Below are 23,008 nucleotides of genomic sequence, written 5' to 3' on the forward strand. Positions count from 1 at the left end.
TCTCTCTCTCTCTCTGTTTATTTTTACTAATGGTTGATCATTACATCTGAGAAAGAGGAACATTCACCACTGTCATTAGGAGCTCCTCTTTAGGGCATGCTCTGTCCTAACAATGTCGAGATTTCAAAACAGGACCTTGCTATTGACAGGGAAGAAATTCTTTCACTGAGGGTCTAGCCAGTTCAAGCAGCAATATTTATACCTTATACTCCAATCTGTAAATAAAAATTATATACAGGGTCCAACGATAGGAGTATAATTTGCACAAATGAGCAGCCTACGTCCTGCTTTGCAAGTCTGTTTAGTGCTGATAATACTGAGCTCAGGGCAACGCCCTGGCCAGCATGGCAAGAGTGGATCATTGTCAGGGGCGGCCAGCACCTTCCACAGGTCATTGGATTCTTTCATCAGCTCCTGTTGGGCATGATGGCTGTGGTTATCTGGGGATGGTGAGACAGCAGGGAAGAGGAGAAGGCAGAAGGAGCAGAGGAAAAGACGGGAGGGAGCTTTATGGAGAAAAAAAGCACGTGAACATCAGTTAAGACACGATCCGAATGTGAGAAATAAGCAAAACCAAGACAATACCAATCGTAGATAGTTTTATTTTGTGCTTTAGTACATTTCCATGTAAACGGTGTAAAACAGATATTTCAAAATACATACTGAAATCTGCTGACTATTTAGAATGGTGGAGTGGTCTGAAAAAGACACAACATGCTAAACTGAAGGTAAAACCAGGCTTATTCCATACGTAAATTAATTCTAGTGCAAGCAGGAATACAGTCATGTTGTGAGCTCTCCAAAACAAAACTAAAATTAAATAGCATTTTAGTCAAAGAGTTAAACTCTAAAAGAGCAAAAAGCCAAGTTTACCTGCTCCACAAGTTGTGAATGAAATGGACTTTAAGTAGCAGGTGTTTGTGTAAACATGTTTATGTGCATCCTACATCTGCAAATCTGAGTGCAGAACGAAAAGCATTGGTAAAACCTTTAACTGAAGCTATTGCCCTTTAGGAACAGTACTGGCTGTTTGTTCCCTGAGCTTTGGCGATGACTATTTATTGAAAACAAATGAGGACAACCTGTGGAAGGCAGAACTGATGCGATAGTGAATTTTCATGTAAGTGTGTTTGAACAGATCAATAAAATCAATCCTGTACTGGAAAGATAGTGGCAATGGCCTGAATTTTAAATTCCAATCAGATTAACCGGCTCATGTCAAGAGCTTACAAAACATCTGGAATGGGAACTGAACCTATTCAAACTCACCTATTCTTCTTTAAGAAGTAGGGTAAAGCATAGGAGACCTATCATGTTGGGGGGGGGGCGGTCATTTAAATATCATAACAATTCAATCTGCTTTAGTTTAACCATCAACATGAACCAGCCTGGTTTCCCTTCCCTTATTTTCTTGCTCTAAACTCAGAAATTGAAAGGCAAAATTGATTTTTGCCTTTGGAATAAGGGATGTTTCTACAGGCTCCAAACTGTCCAATAAAGCTCCAATCCTCACCATTCCTCCCAAGAGCTCTCAGTGCCTGCTGGTCGCCATCTGCTCCCATGTTCCTGAGTATCAGCAGAATCACCCTAATCTGAGCCACTCTCATGGAGTTCCTGACCTCATTTGCCCCCTGCCCACCCCATAGTCTCTCTCAATTTCCCCTGACTACTCTCAAAGTCTTTAGCTGTTCCCTTCTGAATGGGTTCCAGCTTATTGATCATGTTGCTCATGGATGGGAATGCCGCAAAAAACCTGCCAGTTTACTTCTGTCCGCTATTCCGGCTTCATCATCATCTCATAAACGAGCATCCCATGTCCTTGCCCCTCACCCCTCAACCTCCTGGCGCAGAACTGGTCTCCAGACTGAAGTCCACAGCAATAAATCTATTTCTGATCCATGTCATACTTGCCTGGGAAATAACTGAAGTATATCCAATCCCAAACACTGGTATTGCATATTATTATGAGATAAAGTATCTTAAAATCATGAAAATATAAAATAACTTCTTGTGGCAAGATTGCCAGTGCAGGCCAAGGAGCCTGTAAGGTGGCACAAAACCAATGCAGTCTCAAATATCCTATCATCCAATGTTACCTAACTCAGGGGTTCCCAATCCCCTAGGTTACTGGTAGGGGTCCATGGCATAAAACAGGTTGGGAACTCCTGTCCTAACTAATGGTTTTTTAAAAAATCCTTTTGTTGGATTTCAGTCATTTACATTGCACTGTGAATTAGCCTGAGGAAAGTCAATGGGCTGGACCTTTGATTGAAACTGACAGTAAAACTATCAGAATTCACCATCACTCCCTAGGAATCTGGTGACAACTTCTGGAGTTCATACACATGCACTAAACTCGAGATAGTCATAGCTGAGGGCCTTCTGTGGTTGTTTTATTTATCAGCCTTCTCTAGTGTGACCTCTGAAAATCATTGAGTTGTTGTTTTTATTGCAAAATACCCTGTGAAAAATTGGGCGTACTAGGGAAGTATGACTAGGAAAGTATGACTATGACTATGACTATGAACCCTTTGAACTGCTTTCAGACCACAATCAAAGGGAGTAAAAGGCCAATTGATGCCAGAGTTTGCTAGTACTGAATAAGTCTTGGTCTGAAATGTCGACTGTCTATTCATTTTCATAGACGCAGCCTGACCTGTTGAGCTCCTCCAGCATTTTGTGTGTGTTGCTTTGCTAGATTTTTGTAGACAGCTGTCTTTGAGACCAGCAGTGAATATTCAGAAAACTGGGATTTAATTTGCTTTGAGATTTCTGGAGTAGAGTTTAAACTATATCATCGACAGAATGGAATAATTACAGCCAGCACTCTGACTTGCGGTCATACAAGTCTCACTAACAACTCATTTTATTATAACATGGCATGAGCCTATGATTGAAGAACACCTGTACGTTCAAGCCCACTAACATAAAAATGTAATTATACGGCAGTTTATTTATTTGTTGTACATTTTGAAACCTTAGCCTATTTTTTAATAAGACAAAGAATAACATTTGGCACAAGCTCCAAAATTGAACATGCAGTGGAGCAGGCATCATACCCGTCTTCCAGAACAATGTATGAACTTGCAGCCAGATTGCGCGGGTGTATCTGTGAGCCCCGGATCTATATGCTGCTTGCAGTGAATCAGGTTTGAGAACATCTTCTCCTTCATACAGTCACTGTCTTCCTTACAGCAATCATTATCCTCCATGTACCAATGAACTAAAATTCATGGTTTAACTACCGATCTATCAGTCAGTATTCATCCAACACCCAGTGGTAGTGCAATCTTAAAAGAATCTACATTCTACATTTTCAGATTTAATCCTGGCTTAACTCCAACTTCCTTGCTAACCTATTCTTTGCTCTTTATCTGCAGAATGTAGGCAACACTGGCAAAATGTCGAATGGACACATTAGGGAGGCTTCACAAGGCTGTGCAGTGGGTGAAATATTACCCAACAGAAGATGTTACAAGTGTTTGCAAAAGATAATATGGACCAAGTCACTGCACTGTAAACACTCCTAAAAAAAATCAAACTGGCAACCAAAATACTGTTGTTCAGAATAGAGGAAATTTATTGGTATTTTTATATTTTAAGATGCCAATTCATGATTAGTATTTAGTTTTTACCTTAAAGCACCATATTCAAAACTTTTTTTATATGGCAGTTTTCAGCTAGCATGAGGAGAGAGCTAATTGCAACATCTGAATGTACTTGTAAACAGAAGTTAGGATCTTGGGCTGTTGACATTTAGACATACAGTGTGTGGTTTACTTTGTATAAAAAATGCCACTCCGGGTGGAGTCACTCTAAACCATGGTCCTGCATTTTCCACATGAGCATTAGCTTCCTGACTCCATGTGCTTTTATTATCAAGTTACTTAGTTTTCTGAAGGCCAGTCCCTGCAGGTCATCTTTTTGCATGGTTGCACCAGAATGTGTCCGTAGCAAGGTAGATTTATTTGGACAGCACATTACAGAATTCACAGGAATCTGGGCAGATTGGATCTACACTCTTGTCAGATTTCTCAAATTGCTTTCTTTACATTATGGTAAACTATCACTAGTCAGGACAGGTATGTGTCTACGCTTTCATTTATCCCTCAAGGTAAAAATCTTGAAGGAGGGACATGGATTAATCAGTAACTACAAGCTGGTTAGCTGGTAAAGCTGGTCAAAGGCCAACAATTCTCCTTCCCCAGTGTCCAAAAACCACCGGTTTCCAATCCAAGAATTTCATCATTTTGAGTACAAGGAGGATAATCAATAAAAATAAATCTGGATTTCTAGAAACAAATATTAAAACTATCTTTAAAAAACTGTAGCAAGCTCAATGCTAATTTTAATAAGAAAACATAGTCCAAATGGACAATAAAAATATTTATACAGACATACACATGCGCATGGCAGTTTTCTTCATACAGTTACATATAGAAACATTGCACTGATTTATATATATATAAAATGTGGCACTAATATCTACAGTGAATATGCATGTGGTTTGCAAAGGTCAGTCTGCCCTGTGTAGATTATTTAAAACACACACATATAATACCCTTGACAGAGGGAAACACACCAAGCTGATTTTGAGTACTGTAATTTGAAAATTAGAGCCTGCAGCATTCTTGCTTCAATAAACAGTGCCAGGGATTTGAACCCTCTACTACAAGGTGACAGAAACCTGAATATTATAGTGTAATTATTTGCTTATGATACTGGTGATTATTAAAAATAGCAGACCGTGGGAATCATTTTTTTTTCTTTTAGTTAATGTAATGGAAGAAGCTGGTTTGAGCATCAAAGCATTTTTATCTATAATGTACTTGTATAGTCAAATTTGTCTTCTGCCTCTGAAATTCATTTCACTGGCTTCAAATGCAATGAATTTCCAGAGTAGAGCACAATGTAGTGTTGCATCTCCATGTTCTTCTTAAACACCCTTGGGATTGAGAAAGTCTAGCTGTTTCCGCTCTAGTTCTGTGGGTTCTGGGAAGCCAGTGTGGGAACCACAGATTTCTCTACAGATGAGGCAGGAGATGCCTAAAGGGTTGGGCAGGTAGGTAGTTTGTGAAGTGATGTAACACACACACACACAAAAAATGCTAGAGGAACTCAGCAAGTCAGGCAGCTTTTATGGAGAGGTCCTGATCTATGGATTAGTCCTAATGAAAGGTCTCGACCCAAAATGTTAACTACTTATCCCCTTCCTGACTTGCTAAGTTCCTCCAGCATTTTGTGTCTGTTGCTCTAGATTTCCAGCATCTGCAGAATCTCGTGTTTGTGAATCGGTGTGATTGCTCTGCCTGTACTGTACACTGCATGTACCATTACCAATGGACTATAAATATCTCAGCTTACTCCTGTTTTGCACCACCAGCAAACTTTAAAAAATGTTCATGGTTTAAAAATATCACCAAAGCTGCACAACATGGTAAGTGATCGCTTTATTACATAACTTGCTGATCAGAATTTCACATTTGCACAGTTCTAGAATTGAAAATTATAGTTAAGCCAGTCATAAATCTTTCAGCCCCTCTCACTCCAGGAATTAATGGTGGGTAGTGCATGGGTAGTCCTAGTCATAGGGACAGCATGTTGCAAGTGAGAGTCTGGTTAGTATTTTGGGTGTACATTTTGGCACAATTCTTACAGGTGTTGATTGCTCGATGTCTATGATTATTATTTCTGATTTATCATATTTGCATTATTTCCACAATTTATATATTTAAAAAAAGATTTTTATTTAATTATGTGCAATCATCTTTCTTCGTTTGGAGATGTGAAAAGACACCATACTGTTTTAGAATAGTATCACTATTAATTATTTACCTGGCTTGACAGTGGAATATTTTAAAGTACAACTTTGAAAATAATTTGTCATTTGCTCTCCTAGAAGTTCTAAGCAAGAGCTAACAGCCACGAGCAAAATATAAAGTTAGTAAGTATAAGCAGGCCATTAGAAAGCTTACACTTTCTCTGCCGTAGCTATTTCCTTTTTTTACCCAAGTGCCATTTTCTTACACAACTCTCATAACTTCCAAAATTCTATACATCATAACCTTGGCTATACTGGGTGACTGAACCTCCACAACTTTGGGTAAAGAATTCCAAAGATGCTCTATTCTCTCGGCAAAGAAATTTCTCAAGATCTTGCTCCTGAGTGGCTGACCTGGCTATTGACATGCTTCAGGAAATGAGCAATATTTAAATTTACCAAAAGTATTGCAATAGTGTGCAATGCAAAATCTACCCAAAGAATGGAGTCTCCGTAATATACACCATCAGTCTATTTGCCTATCCACAGCAAATTTCTCATTCTCCCACCTCCAAGACCAGAAAACCTAGTTAAAGAGCAAGGTTGGCCAGGTTAGCTCATTATTCCTTGGAATGAAGGAGAATGAGGAGTGAATTTAGACAAGTGTTTAAGATCATGAGAGGCATATATAAGGTGTATGGTAGTGGGTAGTGGCTCCATATGTCACTACTACAGGGTGTGACGACCCTGCCTTACATGAACCCTGGGCTCAGCTGGCTCTGGCAGACAGTACCCGGTATGGGCCCCTATTCGGGAGAGGAGAAGGCTAAGGAGTAAACCCTACACAAATCCGGAGTGGAGCTCCTAAGGTGGCTGGATGACATATCACGTCACCTCCCGGCAGCTCCTGCAGCCAAGCTGATGCCAAATGTAATGCTTCGCGTTCATTTGGACCACATCCGCGAGGCCGAGAGGGGGATCTTGATGTCTGGGCAGCCCAGGGTCTCCATATTCATCACCCAGGTCTGCGCCCCGGGTGGGCACATGCACTGTCTACTTGACAGACGGAGCCATTAATATATAAGGTGTAACAGTCTTTTCCTCAGGGCAGAGGAGTCCAAAACTATGGGGCATGGATTTAGTGTGAGAGGGGAAAAGTTTAAAAAGGACAGTTTATTCACACAGAGGACGGTGAGTGTCTGGATGAGCTGCCAGAGGAAGTGGTTGAAGCACGTACAATAAGATCATTTAAGATGCACTTGAAGAGATACATGGAAGGGAGGGGCCTGGAGGGACGTTGGCTGAAAATCAGGGCAACACAACGGGCATGGATTCATTGGGCCAAAGGGCCTGTAACCATGCTGTAATGCTCTATAAGCTATAGAGCCTATCTGTATGTAGGCTTTGCAACAACATATTGACATTCTCAGTTCTGCGCTGGTCTTTAGTTGTTATATTTTTCTATCAGATACTCAAGCGTGCAGTAAGCTATATTAATGAAATGGGGAGAATTAACTGTTAGACTTGCTACATGTGCAAGTATCACCTGGTGGTTGGCCTCATCTCTGCACATACAGATTCAACAAAGTCAATGGAACTAGTCTAACAGGTACGATCCAAGTGATACTAATGCTCTTGCAAGTGCTAGGTGCTGATTACCAAAGACAAACTTCTCTCCCAAACAGCAATTAAGTTAGCTATTAATTTTATTGGTGTCAGGAATACTGATTTTTTTTAGTATTATAACCAAATGACATGCCCACTTCCCTTTATCTTACTAAAGTGCATTTTTTTTCCTGCAGATGCAAACAATGAAATATAATTTTAATTGTACAACACAGAAGCTACCTTGCAGAAGTGAACATGACAGTATAACTGTACACTGCACTGCAAAAGAGATGTATCAGAATGAAGTGATAAGCCACTGGATTTGAAATTACCTTTTACTGCTTCTAGATATGTCTGTTGGGTGATGAGTGATGCTGGCAGAATGAGAGGTGAGAAAAAAGGATGTGCTGCATAATTACAAATCATATTATACCAATTTTCCTTTCTCTAATGCTAAAAACTGTTATGCAGCCTTCCGTGCTTTAATACTCTGCAAATATGTAGGTGGATGGTTATACAACATAAAGATTCTTTCTCAGTACATACATAAGATTTTTTTTTCCCTGATTTGGAAATAAAAATAGTCATGTGCTAGAATTCTTTAGAACACATAACATGAATAATACATCACCCTAGGATCTTCACCCTTGTCCGTTTGCATTAAAAGAAAGAAAATCCAAGCATGCAAATGCAGTACATAGTGACTCATGTCTGTACATGTCTTTGACAATTGTCTGAAAACACAGGCAAGCTGTGGATATATTTTATAAACAGAAATACAAGGCACTCTGCCTTCTATTTGCCGGGTCCTGCTACTCGTACCTTCGTAGATGGTTATACAGGGACTGAACATAGGTGAAGACACACTTAGGATCGGGTCTTTTGCGCATTATCATCATATCTTCTACGTCAATGAGGGGATCACAGGAAGCTACCCGTCTGCAATGAGAAAATATAAATAAAGCACATTGCACCAAAATAAACTTTAAAGCTCTACAGTGCTATAAACATGCAATTGTTAAAATAATTACTTTCTGTATGCCTGTATAAGTCTGTCAATGTAATACACTATTTTTTTAATAAAGACAGTGCCTCTTCTAATGCCAGCTATCGGAAAGTGAACAAGAACACTTCATGGTGATTCTTAAATCTTTCATCATTGTACCTATAATAAAGACCACAAGAGATACAGATCTTGTCTCTCGGTTAGGATGTATTCTATGGCTGAACCCAACATATTTTTTAAAATCTCTGTTAACTAAGCTGACAGGAGAAAAGAGTGACTTCAGTCAGGAGGAGGAACAAGGTGACCAGGGTGCCTTTTACTGGAACAGCAAATAATGAAAGTTTGCATTGAGAAAGGATGCTGAATCAAGAAAAAAAAACAAGGTATTTAATTGGAGATAATCAAATAACAACAATCACAAAATATTAACTTGGACCTTAAATTGTCAGGCATAGAAATCTTGTGAATCTCTCAATTCACAAACAACTCATAATTAATCAAACAATTAAAAAAATAATGCATCATCTAAAAATATAGTAAAATCGGTGCCCAGATTTCACAGCAAAAATTATGAACTTAAGGAAGGTCAGAATTTCCATAGTGCATGAAAGTGATTAAGAATCCTTTATTTTCTTATTTAAGATACATGAAGTTATCATCTAAATATAGCTGCACTCAGACTCAGACTAAACTAACTAACAGAGGCAGTTGCTACTGAACAGAGGGCATTATGCTTTTTTTCATAAAGTAGACATTGCTGAAACTACTCAGTAGGTCAGGCAGCCTCTGTGGTGAGGGAAACAGAATTAATGAACAAAATTTGGAATCTTTAACTCTATTCCTCCCTTCACTGATGCTGCCTGACCTGTTGAGTATTAGCATCAATTTTAATCTTAGATTTATTTCATCTGGTTTTCTTGTCTCATTCTCTTTAACTTAATTATTCTGATTCATAACAGCCAATATATATTGAACAGATTTAACATTCATGTGGAATCAAAACTGAAATATCTGCATCAATACTGAATGGGTAGTCTATTTTCTATACAATTTTTATACAACTGTTAATTTTCACAGATGAAAATATAGTCCTTCAGTGATATCAGAGTATATACCTTCATGATCTAGCAATATTCTGAGTCCATCCCTGCACAAATTACCACAGTGCTATTGCTTTGTGTTCTATAAATCTTTATAGTTGAAATTACTATAATGAGATGAACTTGGATGTTTCTAGTCCTCTAAAATCAGACATCACCGCATGTGGGGATATATCCATGTCTTTCTAGATTGGCTCTCAAATTCTTGTTTACCATCAACATGATCAGCATGACTTTGCCAAAGGCAGGTCGTGCCTTACGGGCCCAATAGAATTTTTTGAGGATGTGACTAAACACATTGATGAAGGTAGAGCAGTAGATGTAGTGTATATGGATTTCAGCAAGGCATTTGATAAGGTACCCCATGCAAGGCTTATTGAGAAAGTAAGGAGGCATGGGATCCAAGGGGGCATTGCTTCGTGGATCCAGAATTGGCTTGCCCACAGAAGGCAAAGAGCGGTTGTAGATGGGTCATATTCTGCATGGAGGCTGGTGACCAGTGGTGTGCCTCAGGTACCTGTTCTGGACCCCTTCTCTTTGTAATTTTTATAAGTGACCTGGATGAGGAAGTGAAGGGATGGGTTAGTCAATTTGCTGATGACACAAAGGCTGGGGGTGTTGTTGATAGTGCGGACGGCTGTCAGAGGTTGCAGCGGGACATTGATAGGATGCAAAACTGGGCTGAGAAGTGGCAGATGGAGTTCAACCCAGATAAGTATGAGGTGGTTCATTTTGGTAGGTCAAATATGGTGGAAGAATATAGTATTAATGGTAAGACTCTTGGCAGTGTGGAGAATCAGAGGGATCTTGGGGTCCGAGACCATAGGACACTCAAAGCTGCTGCGCAGGTTGACTGTGTGGTTAAGAAGGCAATAGATGTATTGGCCTTTATCAATCATGGGATTGAGTTCAAGAACCGAGAAGTAATGTTACAGCTACATAGGACCCTAGTCAGACCCCATTTGGAGTACTGTGCTCAGTTCTGATTACCTCACTACTGGAAGGATGTGGAAACTATAGAAAGGGTGCAGAGGAGATTTACAAGGATGTTGCCTGGATTGGCAAGCATGCCTTATGAGAATGGGTTGAGTGAACTTGGCCTTTTCTCCTTGGAGCAATGGAGGATGAGAGGTGACCTGATACAGGTGGATAAGACGATGAGAGGCATTGATCGTGTGGATAGTCAGGGGCATTTTCCCAGGGCTGAAATGGCTAAGAGAGGACACAGTTTTAAGGTGCTTGGAGGTAAGTACAGAGGAAATGTCAGGGGTAAGTTTTTTTTTAACGCAGAGAGTGGTGAGTGCGTGGAGGTGGATACAATAGTGTCTTTTAAGGGACTATTGAATAGGTACATGGAGCTTAGAAAAATAGAGGACTATGAGTAACCGGAGGTAATTTCTAAAGTAAGTACATGGTTGGCACAGCATTGTGAGCCGAAGGGCCTGTATTGTGCTGTGGGTTTTCTATGTTTCTCCGTTACTGTTTGTATCTTAGCCGCTCTGTTCCACCATTGGATGGAAATCTTTTAAAAAATAATCACCACACTACCTGTCTACAACCTTTCAAACCCTCATTGTAATCTTACTCATTGTATTAAAGCAGCCTGTGGATTTTTTGTTCATTTTTATTGTGTTTGAAAATACTACATATATGCATCCTTTTTTGAAAATGATATTTTATTCCATATAAAATATTGATAAAATATTTTTAAAACTTAATTATCATTACAAGTTGTAGTATAAATTGGAATTGGAACTGTTTTATTATTGTCATATGAACTGAGATACAGTGAAAAGCTCGTTTTACATGTTGTTCAGATCATTACACAGTGCATTGAGGTAAAACAAGGTAAAACAATAAAGTGTAACAGCTACAGAGAGAGTGCAGTGCAGGTAAACAATAAGGTGCAAGATCATAAAGGGTGTGAAGCCAAGAGTCTGACTTTTCATACTAGGAACTATTTAATAGTCTTATACCAGTGGACTAGAGACTGTCCTTGATCCTGGTGGTATCTTCTGCTCAGTGGAAGAAGGCAGAGGGAGAATGTCCTAGGGCAGGTGGGATCTTTGATTATGCTGATTGCTTTACTGATATAGGTCATCGAGGTAGACAGAGGTATGTGCACCATCCCCCTTCCCGAATCCAATGATCGGCTCCTTTTTTTTTGCTGACATTGAGGGAAAGGTTATTGTCATGTCACCATGTTATTAAGCTTTCTATCTCTTTCCTATACTCCAATGCATCATTAGTTGAGATACGCTCACTGTGGTGGTATCGCCTGCAAACTTGTAGATGGAGTTAGAGCAAAATCTGGCCATGCAGTTATGAGTGCACAGGGAGTAAAGTAAGGGGCTGAGGACACAGTCTTATGGAGCACCAGTGTTTAGAATAATCCTGGCAGATTAACCTGTACACTGTTGTGAATTACAGAGTAATTTTCTGTAAAGTTTCAAATACTTTAAAATTACCCACTCTAATTATAATCAATAACTAGGATGTACAACATGCTGCAAAAGTGTTCAGCTTCTTCCAGAAGTTCTACATTTACTCCAAAGTTTTCCCATTCGAACTTTTACATGAAGATTATTTAATGTCATAACATTATGTTTCATCAGGCGCCGATCTAGATTTTTTATGGATTATCCTGGTAATGAGAATTAGTAGATCCTTACTTGAGATTCTAAGGTGCCACATTGAAAGGTCACATTGCTTTTGAAGCTAGAATAATATGGAAAATGATTAAAAGAAGTCTAGAAGTATGCCATCCGTTTCTATTTACCATGTTAGTACAATGGAATGGTAAAATATTGGAACACTTTCTCTCCTTAATACTTATGCGTAGAGCACATTCTTCTCGTGATTAATCTTACAGTTGAACCCAACTGCATGGCTAATACAGTTCATGGCTAATTAACCATGAGAGGGAATTGTAGTTAAGTTCAATCCTCTTCCCTGTAATATTCACACACAAGTATTTTCCAGCAGCAATCACTTGGTGATACTTACAAATTAAACTAACTACAGCAGTACCCAGTCTTTTCTTGATAGGAAGGTGAAACTGATAAACTTTTCAATGGCAGGTCCCAAACTTCCTGAGAGGTTCTTGGTGACTGTGACCTGACACTGAACTACTCACAATGCCTAGCAATGAAGTGACAGCTTCCACAAGTTTCTCAGCATCTTATTTGGAAATACGGCTGTTTAAATTGTGTGATGCCAGACCTGGCACAGGATCAGTCAAGCAATTTGCTTCAGCGGAAAGGAATGGCTTCACGGCCAATTGGAACATATCAGTAATTTCTGTTTTTGAATTAATTGGTCTAAGAGACAAATATTTAATGTATTTCATCATTTACAATATTTTAAAAAATAAGTAACATTTTCGTGGTATGCTTTGTCTTTAATCGTTTTAAAAACACCTTTCGTATTTATGAAAGTCACAGACATAGATATTCAAAGTCACTTGACAGTTTTGAAAGCTGGTAATCATGGATGTGCAGATTAACCAGATTCCACCCATGCTTTGTGATGGGGGCTTGCATTGTGTACTTGGAACCTGGATGATCACAACCCAGATCTGGAAGCCAAGTAGCCAGCTTCAGTAATTTACTGTTTGCTGTGGTGGGTTGGACTGAGTTATCCTTCAGCCTGTAGATGGTGCAACACTGCTATATATATATAAAATGGCAACTCTTGTTTAAAGTAGATCCAGGTCAAACATAGGCATTATATGACTTCCATGATGCAGTAGCATACAGTAATGGGAAATTCAAATACCATGTTAATGCATTTTTTGACAATACAATTCAACAAGGAAAAGAACTGCCTTCCTATATACTCTAACATTCTTACATGATGTCCCTGTATATATTTCCATCAATTTTCTCAGTTACCAAAGTAATTATTTTATGTGAATACACAAATTGGAATTGGGTAAATTGTATATCATTGACATCATATACAGATCAAGGGCTCAAACACCAGCATATTTAATAGTTTTAATTTACCATATTACTACATTATTAAAAAATTAATTTATGATACAAATCCTTGTGGTGAATTGGTATCTACATTTCTTGCAACCAAGTGCACTGATATTTCTGTCCATGTAAAGCTTTCAATTTTCTCCCGGAGAAATATCAGCACAAATGAGGGCTGGAGTTCAGCTTGGAGGTTAAAGTGAAAACCTCACCTGAACCCAATCACATTCATTCTGAACCTGGTCTGTATCTACGGTCTTTTTCTTGATAACAAACCAACCAGAAAACACATGGTCACATTCTGGAGCCAGAGTCTTCTACACTGGGAACCTGTTCCAAAACTGAAGATGGAGCTTTTTTCTTTAGAAAGGCATAAAGGTACTCTGACCCAAGGTGGGTAAGGACGATTACTGTGGATTGCTAGAAGGGCAGATAATGGCTAATGCCACGTTACTTTGGTGACATGGTGGGCCAATGCGCCTGTTTCTGTGTTGTATGACTCTCTACTATTATCCACTTACAGGCAGTCCCACTCCAAATTGGACCTTATGCCAAGTAATTGTGTCCTTCCAGGAATAACCAGCCCTGCCTGTTTGCTTAACTTATTTGGCACAGTGAGCTGAAATGTCATTTTCAATACCCTTACAAAATTGCCTGCAGTCAGTGTGTCAGACCACACATTAATTTGGAATACTACATCTTTCAGATACACTGACAACAATTTATTTTTCAACTCTAACCAATTACGCCCAATTTCCATCAGCTACTGGCATTCACATCATGAATGCGGTCAACAATTTCTCTACTGCTTTGACCAGTTAACTCAGAACTGCACAATTCAAATGGGTCTAACAAACTAAAGATAAGGTAAAGACTAGATTTATTTGTCACATGTACAGTGAAATATTTGCATCAACAAGCAAGACAGTCCGAGGATTCATCGAAGGCAGGTGTCGCCATGCTTCTGGCACCAACATAAAATGCCAACAACTTACTGGTAGTCTTTAGAATATACGTATGTGGGAGGAAACGGGAGCACTGGAGGAAGCCAACACATGTGGTCACGGGAAGACAGTAGTAGGAATTGAACCTCAGTCACTGGTGCTTTAAAACATTACACTAACTACCAGATTATCGTGCCACCTTCATACTAACCCAGTTTTAGTCGTATTCTGCTCTCTTAGCACTGGTTCCCTTGAATAAAATAGCGGCTGGGAATGGCTGCTGTCATCTTCTTAGGCAGCCAATCAGGATCAAGAATGACTCCTTCCACTCTGGTCTAGTAGGTTCTGAGGTGGCCAGTAGGGCCAATGTGGAAAGTGCAGGCTCTGCCACAGATGGGCAGGTCCATGCATAGTTTATGAGGTGAGATGCTTCTTCCACCATTAATGCAGAGCTTCTGTATTCTCTGGGCACATGGCCTTGGTGGTTCTCAATACCATCATGAATGATTTTACCGAATTTGAGAGTCACAGAGGTTGTGGGAGGCGAAGGTTGCTGCTGCTCTTCTTCAAGGATACTTTGAGCAACTTCTTCAACTTTTTCTCTGTCTACCCAGTAATCTCCTCCCATGACAGTTCCACTTGAGAGGCATGTTCAGAGTCATTGAGAGTCATGGAGAGATACCCCATGGAAAATGGCCCTTCAGCCCATTGAGTCTACGACAGCCATCAACTGCCCATTAACACTGGCCCTTCATTAATATCACTTTATTCTTCCTACACTCTTATCAACTCTTCCCAGTTTCTACCCAATTTAGGTTTGTCCAATGTAAGAGATGGTTGTGAGAAAAAAAAAATACTGTGATTGATTTTCTTATCCTACCAGTGAATTGAGAAAATTTGGAAGAAGTGACATTGGAAACATTTTTCTGCTACCTGAGATATCTGCTGCAGGTGGTCCTGATTTCAGAAGGAATAGGAAGCAGGAATCCCTGTTGTGCAGTAGACCATAAGTTGGTGCCAGATCTGAAGTACATCATTTTCCTCAATTCAGTATTGGACCAGTTTTTAAAGAATACAGAATCTACTTATAAATCTTTATTGTAGGAGGGCAGTGTCGTACAGTTGGGACAGACTGGTGGAGGACCAAGTTATTGGGATATTGAATGTACGGCCTATTCTCTGCTATCCTTCGGTAAATATGTCAAAAGAAACTTGGAGTTTGGTCTGTAATTGGGCAGAAATGCAGAGGTCAAATAACTTTGGGGTGGTCCTGTCTCATAAGTTTAAGTGAGTTTTTTTGAGAAAGGGTCAAAATGATAGTTAGCTGTAGACATTGTTTACATGGACTTCATTAAAGTGTTTGACCAGGTCCATCGTGGTAGGCTAGTCCAAAAAATTAAGTCACGTGGGATCCACAGTGAGTTGGTAAACTGAATGCTTTTCTGACCAGAGATCTTAGATTAATGGCATTCTACAAAGCCTACCGCTGAGACCTTTTTTATATGTTAATGATTTGAATGAAAATGTACGTGTTCTGATTAGTACCATTGTAGATAACATGAACACTGGTGGAGTCATGGATAGCAAAGGAAGGATCCAGCAGAATGCAGACCAGTTTGAAACATGAGAGGAGAAATGGCAGGTGTTTAATTCAGACACAGCATAAGATGCTGCATTTTGGGAGATCAATGTAAGAGGAGACAATACAGTAAATGGCAGGATCCTTAGAAGAACCGATATCTAATACGATCTTGGAGTGAAAGTCCATAGCTCTATGAAAGGAGCAACACAAGGAGGATAGACTTGTAAAGAAGGTGGACAATAAACTTGCTTTCATCAGTTAAGGCACTGGGTATTAATGTTTGGAAGTTATGTTGCAGCTACATAAAACTTTGGTTGGGCCACATTTGGAAAATTTAGTGCCATTCTGGTTGCTACACTATAGGAAGGGTGTGGAGTTTTGGAGAGGGTGCAGAAGAGGTTTACCATGATGTTTCCTGAATTGGCTTTAAAGAGAAGTTAAATAAACTTGGATTGATTTAAAGATCATTGATGGTTGAGCAGATCACCTGATAGGAGTATATAGTAGTATGAGAGGTAACAGAAAAGGTTTTCCCCCAGGGTGGGAATGTTAAGTACAAGAGCATAGGCTTAAGGTGAGAGGAGGAAACCTTTGGGAGGCAAGATTTTCTTTACATAGAGAGTCCAAGAGACACCCGGAACGCCTGCAGTGGAGGCAGTGAAGGCAGTGAAAACAGGTATCAGATCACAGATAGGCAAATTGGATTGATTTGATTTGGTGTTATGGTTAGCACAGACATAGTGTGTCTAAGGGCCTGTTCTTACATCATACTTTTCTCATTCATGATGTGCCTATCTATAAAACCTGACAGTTTCACCAAGTCCTTACTCAACTGTCCTAATATTTCAGGGATCAAAACATGCTCATGAAAGATCAATTATCTCAGTGGTTCCCAAACTTTTTTTATTCCATGGACTCCTACCATAACCGGGTTGAAACATTATCTCAAACATTAAGTCTTTCACGACCTTTGTATAATTTACTGAACATGTCCAGCATTTTCTCTTTATTATTTCAGATTTCCAAGTTCCACGATTTTTTTCTTTGTAGTTACTAATCTTCTGTTAATCACCACAAAATCTGCACTATTAATACACCACTCCTTTTAAAGTCGTAATGCTTTTGATTCAAAGGCAAACCGAGACCACTTCCTCATACAAATATCACCATCTAAAGTCAGTGTTTATAGCTGATAAGTACAAGTGACCTCCGAAGCTTGGAACGGTTTACGAATGCCCATTAATTTACTTGACAGAAAAAATTTAACTTGTAATGTTTTAGAAACACACGTAACATACACAGTCATTAATCCCAGAAATAACAAGATGTCAGAGACTGTGGAAAATCTTTTCAATAACAAGACTTCAGTTTGGCACTCTGTTTAGTAGCCAAGGAGACAGATGCTGTGTTACAAACAGACTGGTTAAATTAATGTAAACCTCATTTCAACACTTCTCGAATAGCTGTTGTCAAATTTGAGCCAAGATATGATGTAATCAATGTGTCAGTGACTGCCTGCATGGACTGGCAAGGAAATTGTATAATGCAAAAAAATGATTTACTCAAACTATCATTTTTAATAAATATAATGGGGAAAAGCTCAGTAAAACACATTATTTCCAGCACAGAAAAGTAAGCTAACGTTAAAAGAATTGCTCTTAAATCATACCACTTCATAGCACATTATATGACCAATGTTTCTTTTGTCATAGAGTAACACAGCATGGAAACAACCTTTCAGCCTATCTAATGCTGACTAAAATACCACATCCATGCTAGTCCAATTTACCAGTGTTTGGCCCGTAGCCTTCTAAAACTACCAAATTATCGTACCTGAGCAATTTCATTTTAAAAGGAGTTACTGTACCTTCCTATGGCAGCTCATTCCACATACCTTTTGTGTTAAAAAAGTTTCTATTAAATCTTTCCCCTCTACATTTTCTAGATCTTCTGCCTCTTTATCTTCTTAGTAACAACTTTGAATCCACCATGTCACTAATTTCATGATTAGGAAGAAACATATCAACACTGGATTTTCTACTCGTACATCTTATCAACACTCACAACACGCTGGAGGAACTCAGCAGGTCGGGCAGCATCCGTGGAGACAATCAGTCAACGTTTCGGGCCGGAACCCTTCGTCAGGACTGCAGAGGGAGGAGGCAGAGGCCCTATAAAGAAGGTGGGGGGAGGGTGGGAAGCAGAAGGCTGGTAGGTTCCAGGTGAAAAACCAGTAAGGGGAAAGATAAAGGGGGGGAGGGGAAGCAGGGAGGTGATAGGCAGGAAAGGTGAGGAAGGAATAGGGGAAAACACAATGGATAGTAGAAGGAGGCAGAACCGTGAGGGAGGTGATAGGCACCTGGGGGAGGGGGCAGAGTGAAATAGGGATAGGGGAAGGAAGGGGGAGGGAATTACTGGAAGTTGGGGAATTCTATGTTCCTACCAAAGGGCTGGCGACTACCTAGACAGTATATGAAGTGTTGCTTTTCCAACCTGAGTTTAGCCTCATCATGGTAGTAGAGGAGGCCATGTATGGACATATCTGAATGGAAATGTGAAGCAGAGTTGAAGTGGGTGGCAACTGGGAGATCCTGTTTGTTGTGGCGGACGGAGAGGAGGTGCTCAACAAAGCAGTCCCCCAATCTGTGTCAGGTTTCACCGATGTAGAGGAGGCTGCACTGGGAGCACCGGATGCAATAGATGACCCCAACAGACTCACAAGTGAAGTGTTGCCTTACCTGGAAGGATTGTTTGGGACCCTGAATGGTGGCAAGAGAGGAGGTGTAGCACTTAAGCTTACAGAGATAAGTGCTGGGTGGGAGATCCGTGGGGAGGGGCATGTGGACCAGGGAGTCGCGGAGGGACCAAACCCTGAGGAAAGCGGAGAGGGGTGGAGAGGGAAAGATGTGCTTAGTTGTGGGGTCCTGTTGAAGGTGGCAGAAGCTGCAGAGGATAATGTGCTGGATCCGGAGGCTGGTGGGGTGGTAGGTGAGGACAAGGGGAACTCTGGCCCTGTTGTGGTGGCGGGAGGATGGGGTGAGAGCTAAGTGCGGGAAATGAAGGAGCTGCGGGTAACAGCATCATTGATGATGGCAGAAGGGAAATCACAATCCTTAAAGAAAAAGGACATTTGAGATGTCCTGGAACGGAAAGCCTCATCCTGGCAGCAGATGCGGTGGAGACAGAAGAACTGGGAATAGGGAATGACATTTTTACATGTGGCGGGGTGGGAAGAGGTATAGTCGAGGTAGCTATGAGAGTCAGTGGGCTTGTAGAAGATATCAGTGGACAGTCTGTCTCCAGAGATGGCAGCCGAGAGATCGAGAAAGGGGAGAGAAGTGTCCAAGATAGACCAAGTGAATTTGAGGGCTGGGTGGAAGTTTGAAGTAAAGTCGATGAAATTGATGAGCTCAGCATGGGTGCAGGAAGCAGCACCAATGTAGTCATCAATGTAGCAAAGGGAAAGTTGAGGAGCAGTACCAGAATAGGTTTGGAGCACAGACTGTTCCACATAACCAACGAAAAGGCAGGCATAGCTAGGGCCCATGCGAGTTCCCATAGCTACACCCTTGGTCTGAAGAAAGTGGGAAGAGCCAAAAGAGAAGTTATTAAGTGTGAGAACCAGTTCTGCCAACCAGAGGAGGGTAGTGGTGGTGGGGAACGGGTGAGGACTATTGTCCAGAAAGTAGCGGAGGGCTTTGAGGCCTTCTTGATGGGGAATGGAGGTGTATAAGGATTGGACATCCATAGTGAAAATGAAGCGGTCGGGACCGGGGAACTGGAAGTTATTGAAGAGGTGGAGGGCATGGGATGTATCCCAGACGTAGGTGGGGAGGGACTGAACTATGGGTGACAAAATAGAGTCCAGGTAGGCAGATACAAGTTCGGTGGGACAGGAGCAGGTAGAAACTATGGGTCTACCGGTTCAGTCAGGCTTGTGGATCTTGGGGAGGAGGTAAAACCAAGCGGTACGGGGTGTGGGAATTATGAGTTTAGCGACTGAGGATGGAAGGTCACCGGAGTTGATAAGGGCGGTGATGGTACGGGAGACGATGGTTTGATGTTTTTTGGTGGGGTCCTGTTCCAGGGGTAAGTAAGAGGAGGTGTCAGAGAGCTGCCGTTTGGCCTCAGTGATTATCAAGTGCCTCTGAAATACCTACGTCATTAATGGAAACAGCAGTTGTATAGGATGGAACGTATCATTACTGATAGTTTAAAATATGCCCTTTACAGATAATTTCAGCTTGCATTTGGTAGTTCTGATGTGACAGATCCTCAGATAATATGTCAGGACTGATGTCTTAATCATCCTACATATGTACACTAGAACAAGTTCCAGTGGGATCAATAATAATCTATTCCTTTGTGAATATTTTAGCATTTAATTGTTCTAGGTATTTGCAGCTATCTTAGAAAATAATGTGGTTATTTTCACATCAGAAAAATAAAATTAAGGTCAAAATAGGTGATAGATATTAAGCGAAAGAAATGTTTCTATTTTCTCCATTGCAATAGTTCAAAAATACTAAATGATTAAACATAAAAAAAACAATTCCTGAGAATAATCCCAAATCATGAGAGATTTGTTGTCTTGATGTGATTTACATACACTATCAGTTTAGTTCCTGCTGTTCCTTTAGTTCCTTTGAAGTTTTCTGTGACTAATTTATATTGACTCACTGAATGGATCATTAAATGAGACTGTACCACAAAGGTTTACAAATTGTTTGCATGTATGGACAATGAAGTGTAGACTTGTTGGAAGCAATGGCAATTTTATGTACCAGTGCCTGCCTCTGAAATTTAGTGGACTGGAGGTGAATTTCCAAGCAATTGTATTTTTGCTAGAATGTACAATAATTATAAAGTGCCAATAATCCGACGTAACTTATAATGACTGGCAAATATTTCTTTCTGCTCTTCTCTCTACATTTGCCTCTGATGTTGATTCATGCTGGCATGAGAGTAAGCAGCCTTGTGAAATATGCCCATGTGGATGAGCAGAATGACAATGGAACACAGCTTTGCTAGCCCGCTGGTGCAAAGCCACCTACACTTCCTGACACACAAGTGATCCGAGAAAAACTGCTTTCCCTTTGTCACAGCGTCCTCAGTCACTTTTTAGCTCCCAGGTTTCTCCAAAGTCTGAGTAACCTAGTGTTAACTTTGGAAGCGTGGATAAATCTGGGGCATGCAGTTACATTACAGTTTCTGAAAAAAGATGATAATTCTGCTAGTACCCTTTACATCGGGAGTTCCAACCTGTGGGTCCGTGGGTCCATGGGTCCCTCAGTTAATGGCAGAGCTCCATGGCATAAAAAAAGGTTGGGAACCACTACTTTACACCTTCTTTTGACCCGCTATAGTCCCATTGCCACTTTCTTTCATCTTACATATAGCTTTTCAATTCTCTTTCTTCTGCATATCTAGTCTATTACAGATATTCCTTGTTCTCTTCCTACCAACACCCTACCTCAGCATTTTAAACTTGTATTTTCTATACTTTCTCCGTCTTGTTTGGAAATGCTAGCTCTCTCCCTACAGGCACTGCTTGATAAACCAAGTACATCCAACAAATCATATTTCATATTTTCAGAGCCTATAGGATTATATTTCCATGTTTTCAGTAATTATGGTTTTACACAGCATTAACAACTCAGTTAAACTTTATATGGCAAACTATAATATACTGTATTCTGGGATCTTCAAAGTGAGAATTACTTGAAGTTCTCATATATCTAATTTCTTTGTAGATTATATAGTGGATAAGTCTGGTAAGTATCAAATCCTATGGTGAAGCAGGAAATCATCAACAGCATTTTCTAGATTTCTGTCTAACTCTCCAAGTGAATACTCTAAAGACCACTGTTGTTTTCACTGAGGCTACATCCTCACTACGCCGAATAATTTTGAAAACGCCGGTTTCAAGTAAAAACGACAGGCGTCCACACTAAGCGTTTTTCAAAATATCTCTGCCCACATCAGACGGATATTTGGGCAAACCTCCTCCTACTGGGCACGCGCAGGACACACAGAAAACAAGCAAAGAGGAAACGGTATACTTGGTGCGCGTTTGTCCAGTTACAGACTAGAAAAACGTAAAAGGAATTGCTCTTGGCTCTTGCGCAGGAAGACTTAAAACTGAAAAAAAAACAAATACTGGAGCGTATGGAGGCAACCGACAGGGAGTTCATGGACAGCATGACCCGGCTGACGACGAACATTGAAAAACTGACTAACTCTGTTGCATTAATAAAGCACCTTGTTAAATATATAAAGCATGTCTGCATCAGTGTTATCTTGTATTTCCATACAGTGTTACATTAGGCTGTTACACATCTATTGTCGGAGAAGTACTTGCGTAAGTAGGTAAACCACCTTGGTTCTTGGTTCTTGATCCTCCAAAATATTCCGCATGAAATTTAAACTGGAGGTGGCAGAAGGTGTTTTCTGTCCTTACCTTCATACAAGCAAGGACAGAAAACAGGGCAAAGTAAGTATACTTATTTATTCAGTAAGCTACGGGTCGAAGTATTTGGTGAATACATTTCTAACTCTTCTGGCTTCAGTCTCGTTGCCGTCTGTTCTGAAATTGTTCAGTTCTGCGAAGCGCAGAATCAAATATCTCTGTGATGAGTGCACGCTCTAATATCAATTGTTTGGCGACAATAAAGTAATAATAATAATAATAATAAGACAGAGAAAACAATGAAATGCCGGGCTGCCGCCATCTGTTGCGGCACATCATGACAGCGGTTTTAAAAAACTCTATTTACCATGTCCACACTGCAACGGATATTAGGCGTTTTCAGATTTATTCACTCTGGAGACCATTTCTGAAAATCTCCATTTTCGGGGGATGAAAACGCCGTTTTAGTGTGGACAGAGGGTCAAAACGAAGAGAAAAAGTTTCGTTTTCAAAATTATCCGGCGTAGTGTGGACATAGCCTGAGTAATGATGACGAATGCTGTCAACTTCCCTACCATTAACACAAATTATAGGCCATTAGATGTTAATTTAGGCTTT

General features: G+C 40.2%; 1 protein-coding gene across 4 annotated transcripts in view; it reads right to left on the reverse strand.

Annotated features, from left to right (window-relative positions):
• Nucleotides 1-587: 587 nt before the first annotated feature.
• Nucleotides 588-23,008, reverse strand: part of smtnb (smoothelin b) — a 276,940-nt gene continuing 254,519 nt past the window's right edge. For 3 of the 4 annotated variants that reach the window (XM_072247879.1, XM_072247880.1, XM_072247882.1), the window contains 2 exons: nt 8,192-8,308; nt 588-4,292 (listed from right to left, as the gene is read on the reverse strand). In XM_072247879.1, coding sequence (XP_072103980.1) covers nt 4,181-4,292; nt 8,192-8,308 — 229 coding nt within the window. In that variant the 3' untranslated portion in view covers nt 588-4,180. Of the gene's footprint in view, nt 4,293-8,191; nt 8,309-23,008 lie in introns of those variants that run through there. The other variant, XM_072247881.1, reaches the window with a different exon arrangement.

This window comes from Mobula birostris, chromosome 31, assembly GCF_030028105.1.
Source record: "Mobula birostris isolate sMobBir1 chromosome 31, sMobBir1.hap1, whole genome shotgun sequence".
NCBI lineage: Eukaryota > Metazoa > Chordata > Chondrichthyes > Myliobatiformes > Myliobatidae > Mobula > Mobula birostris.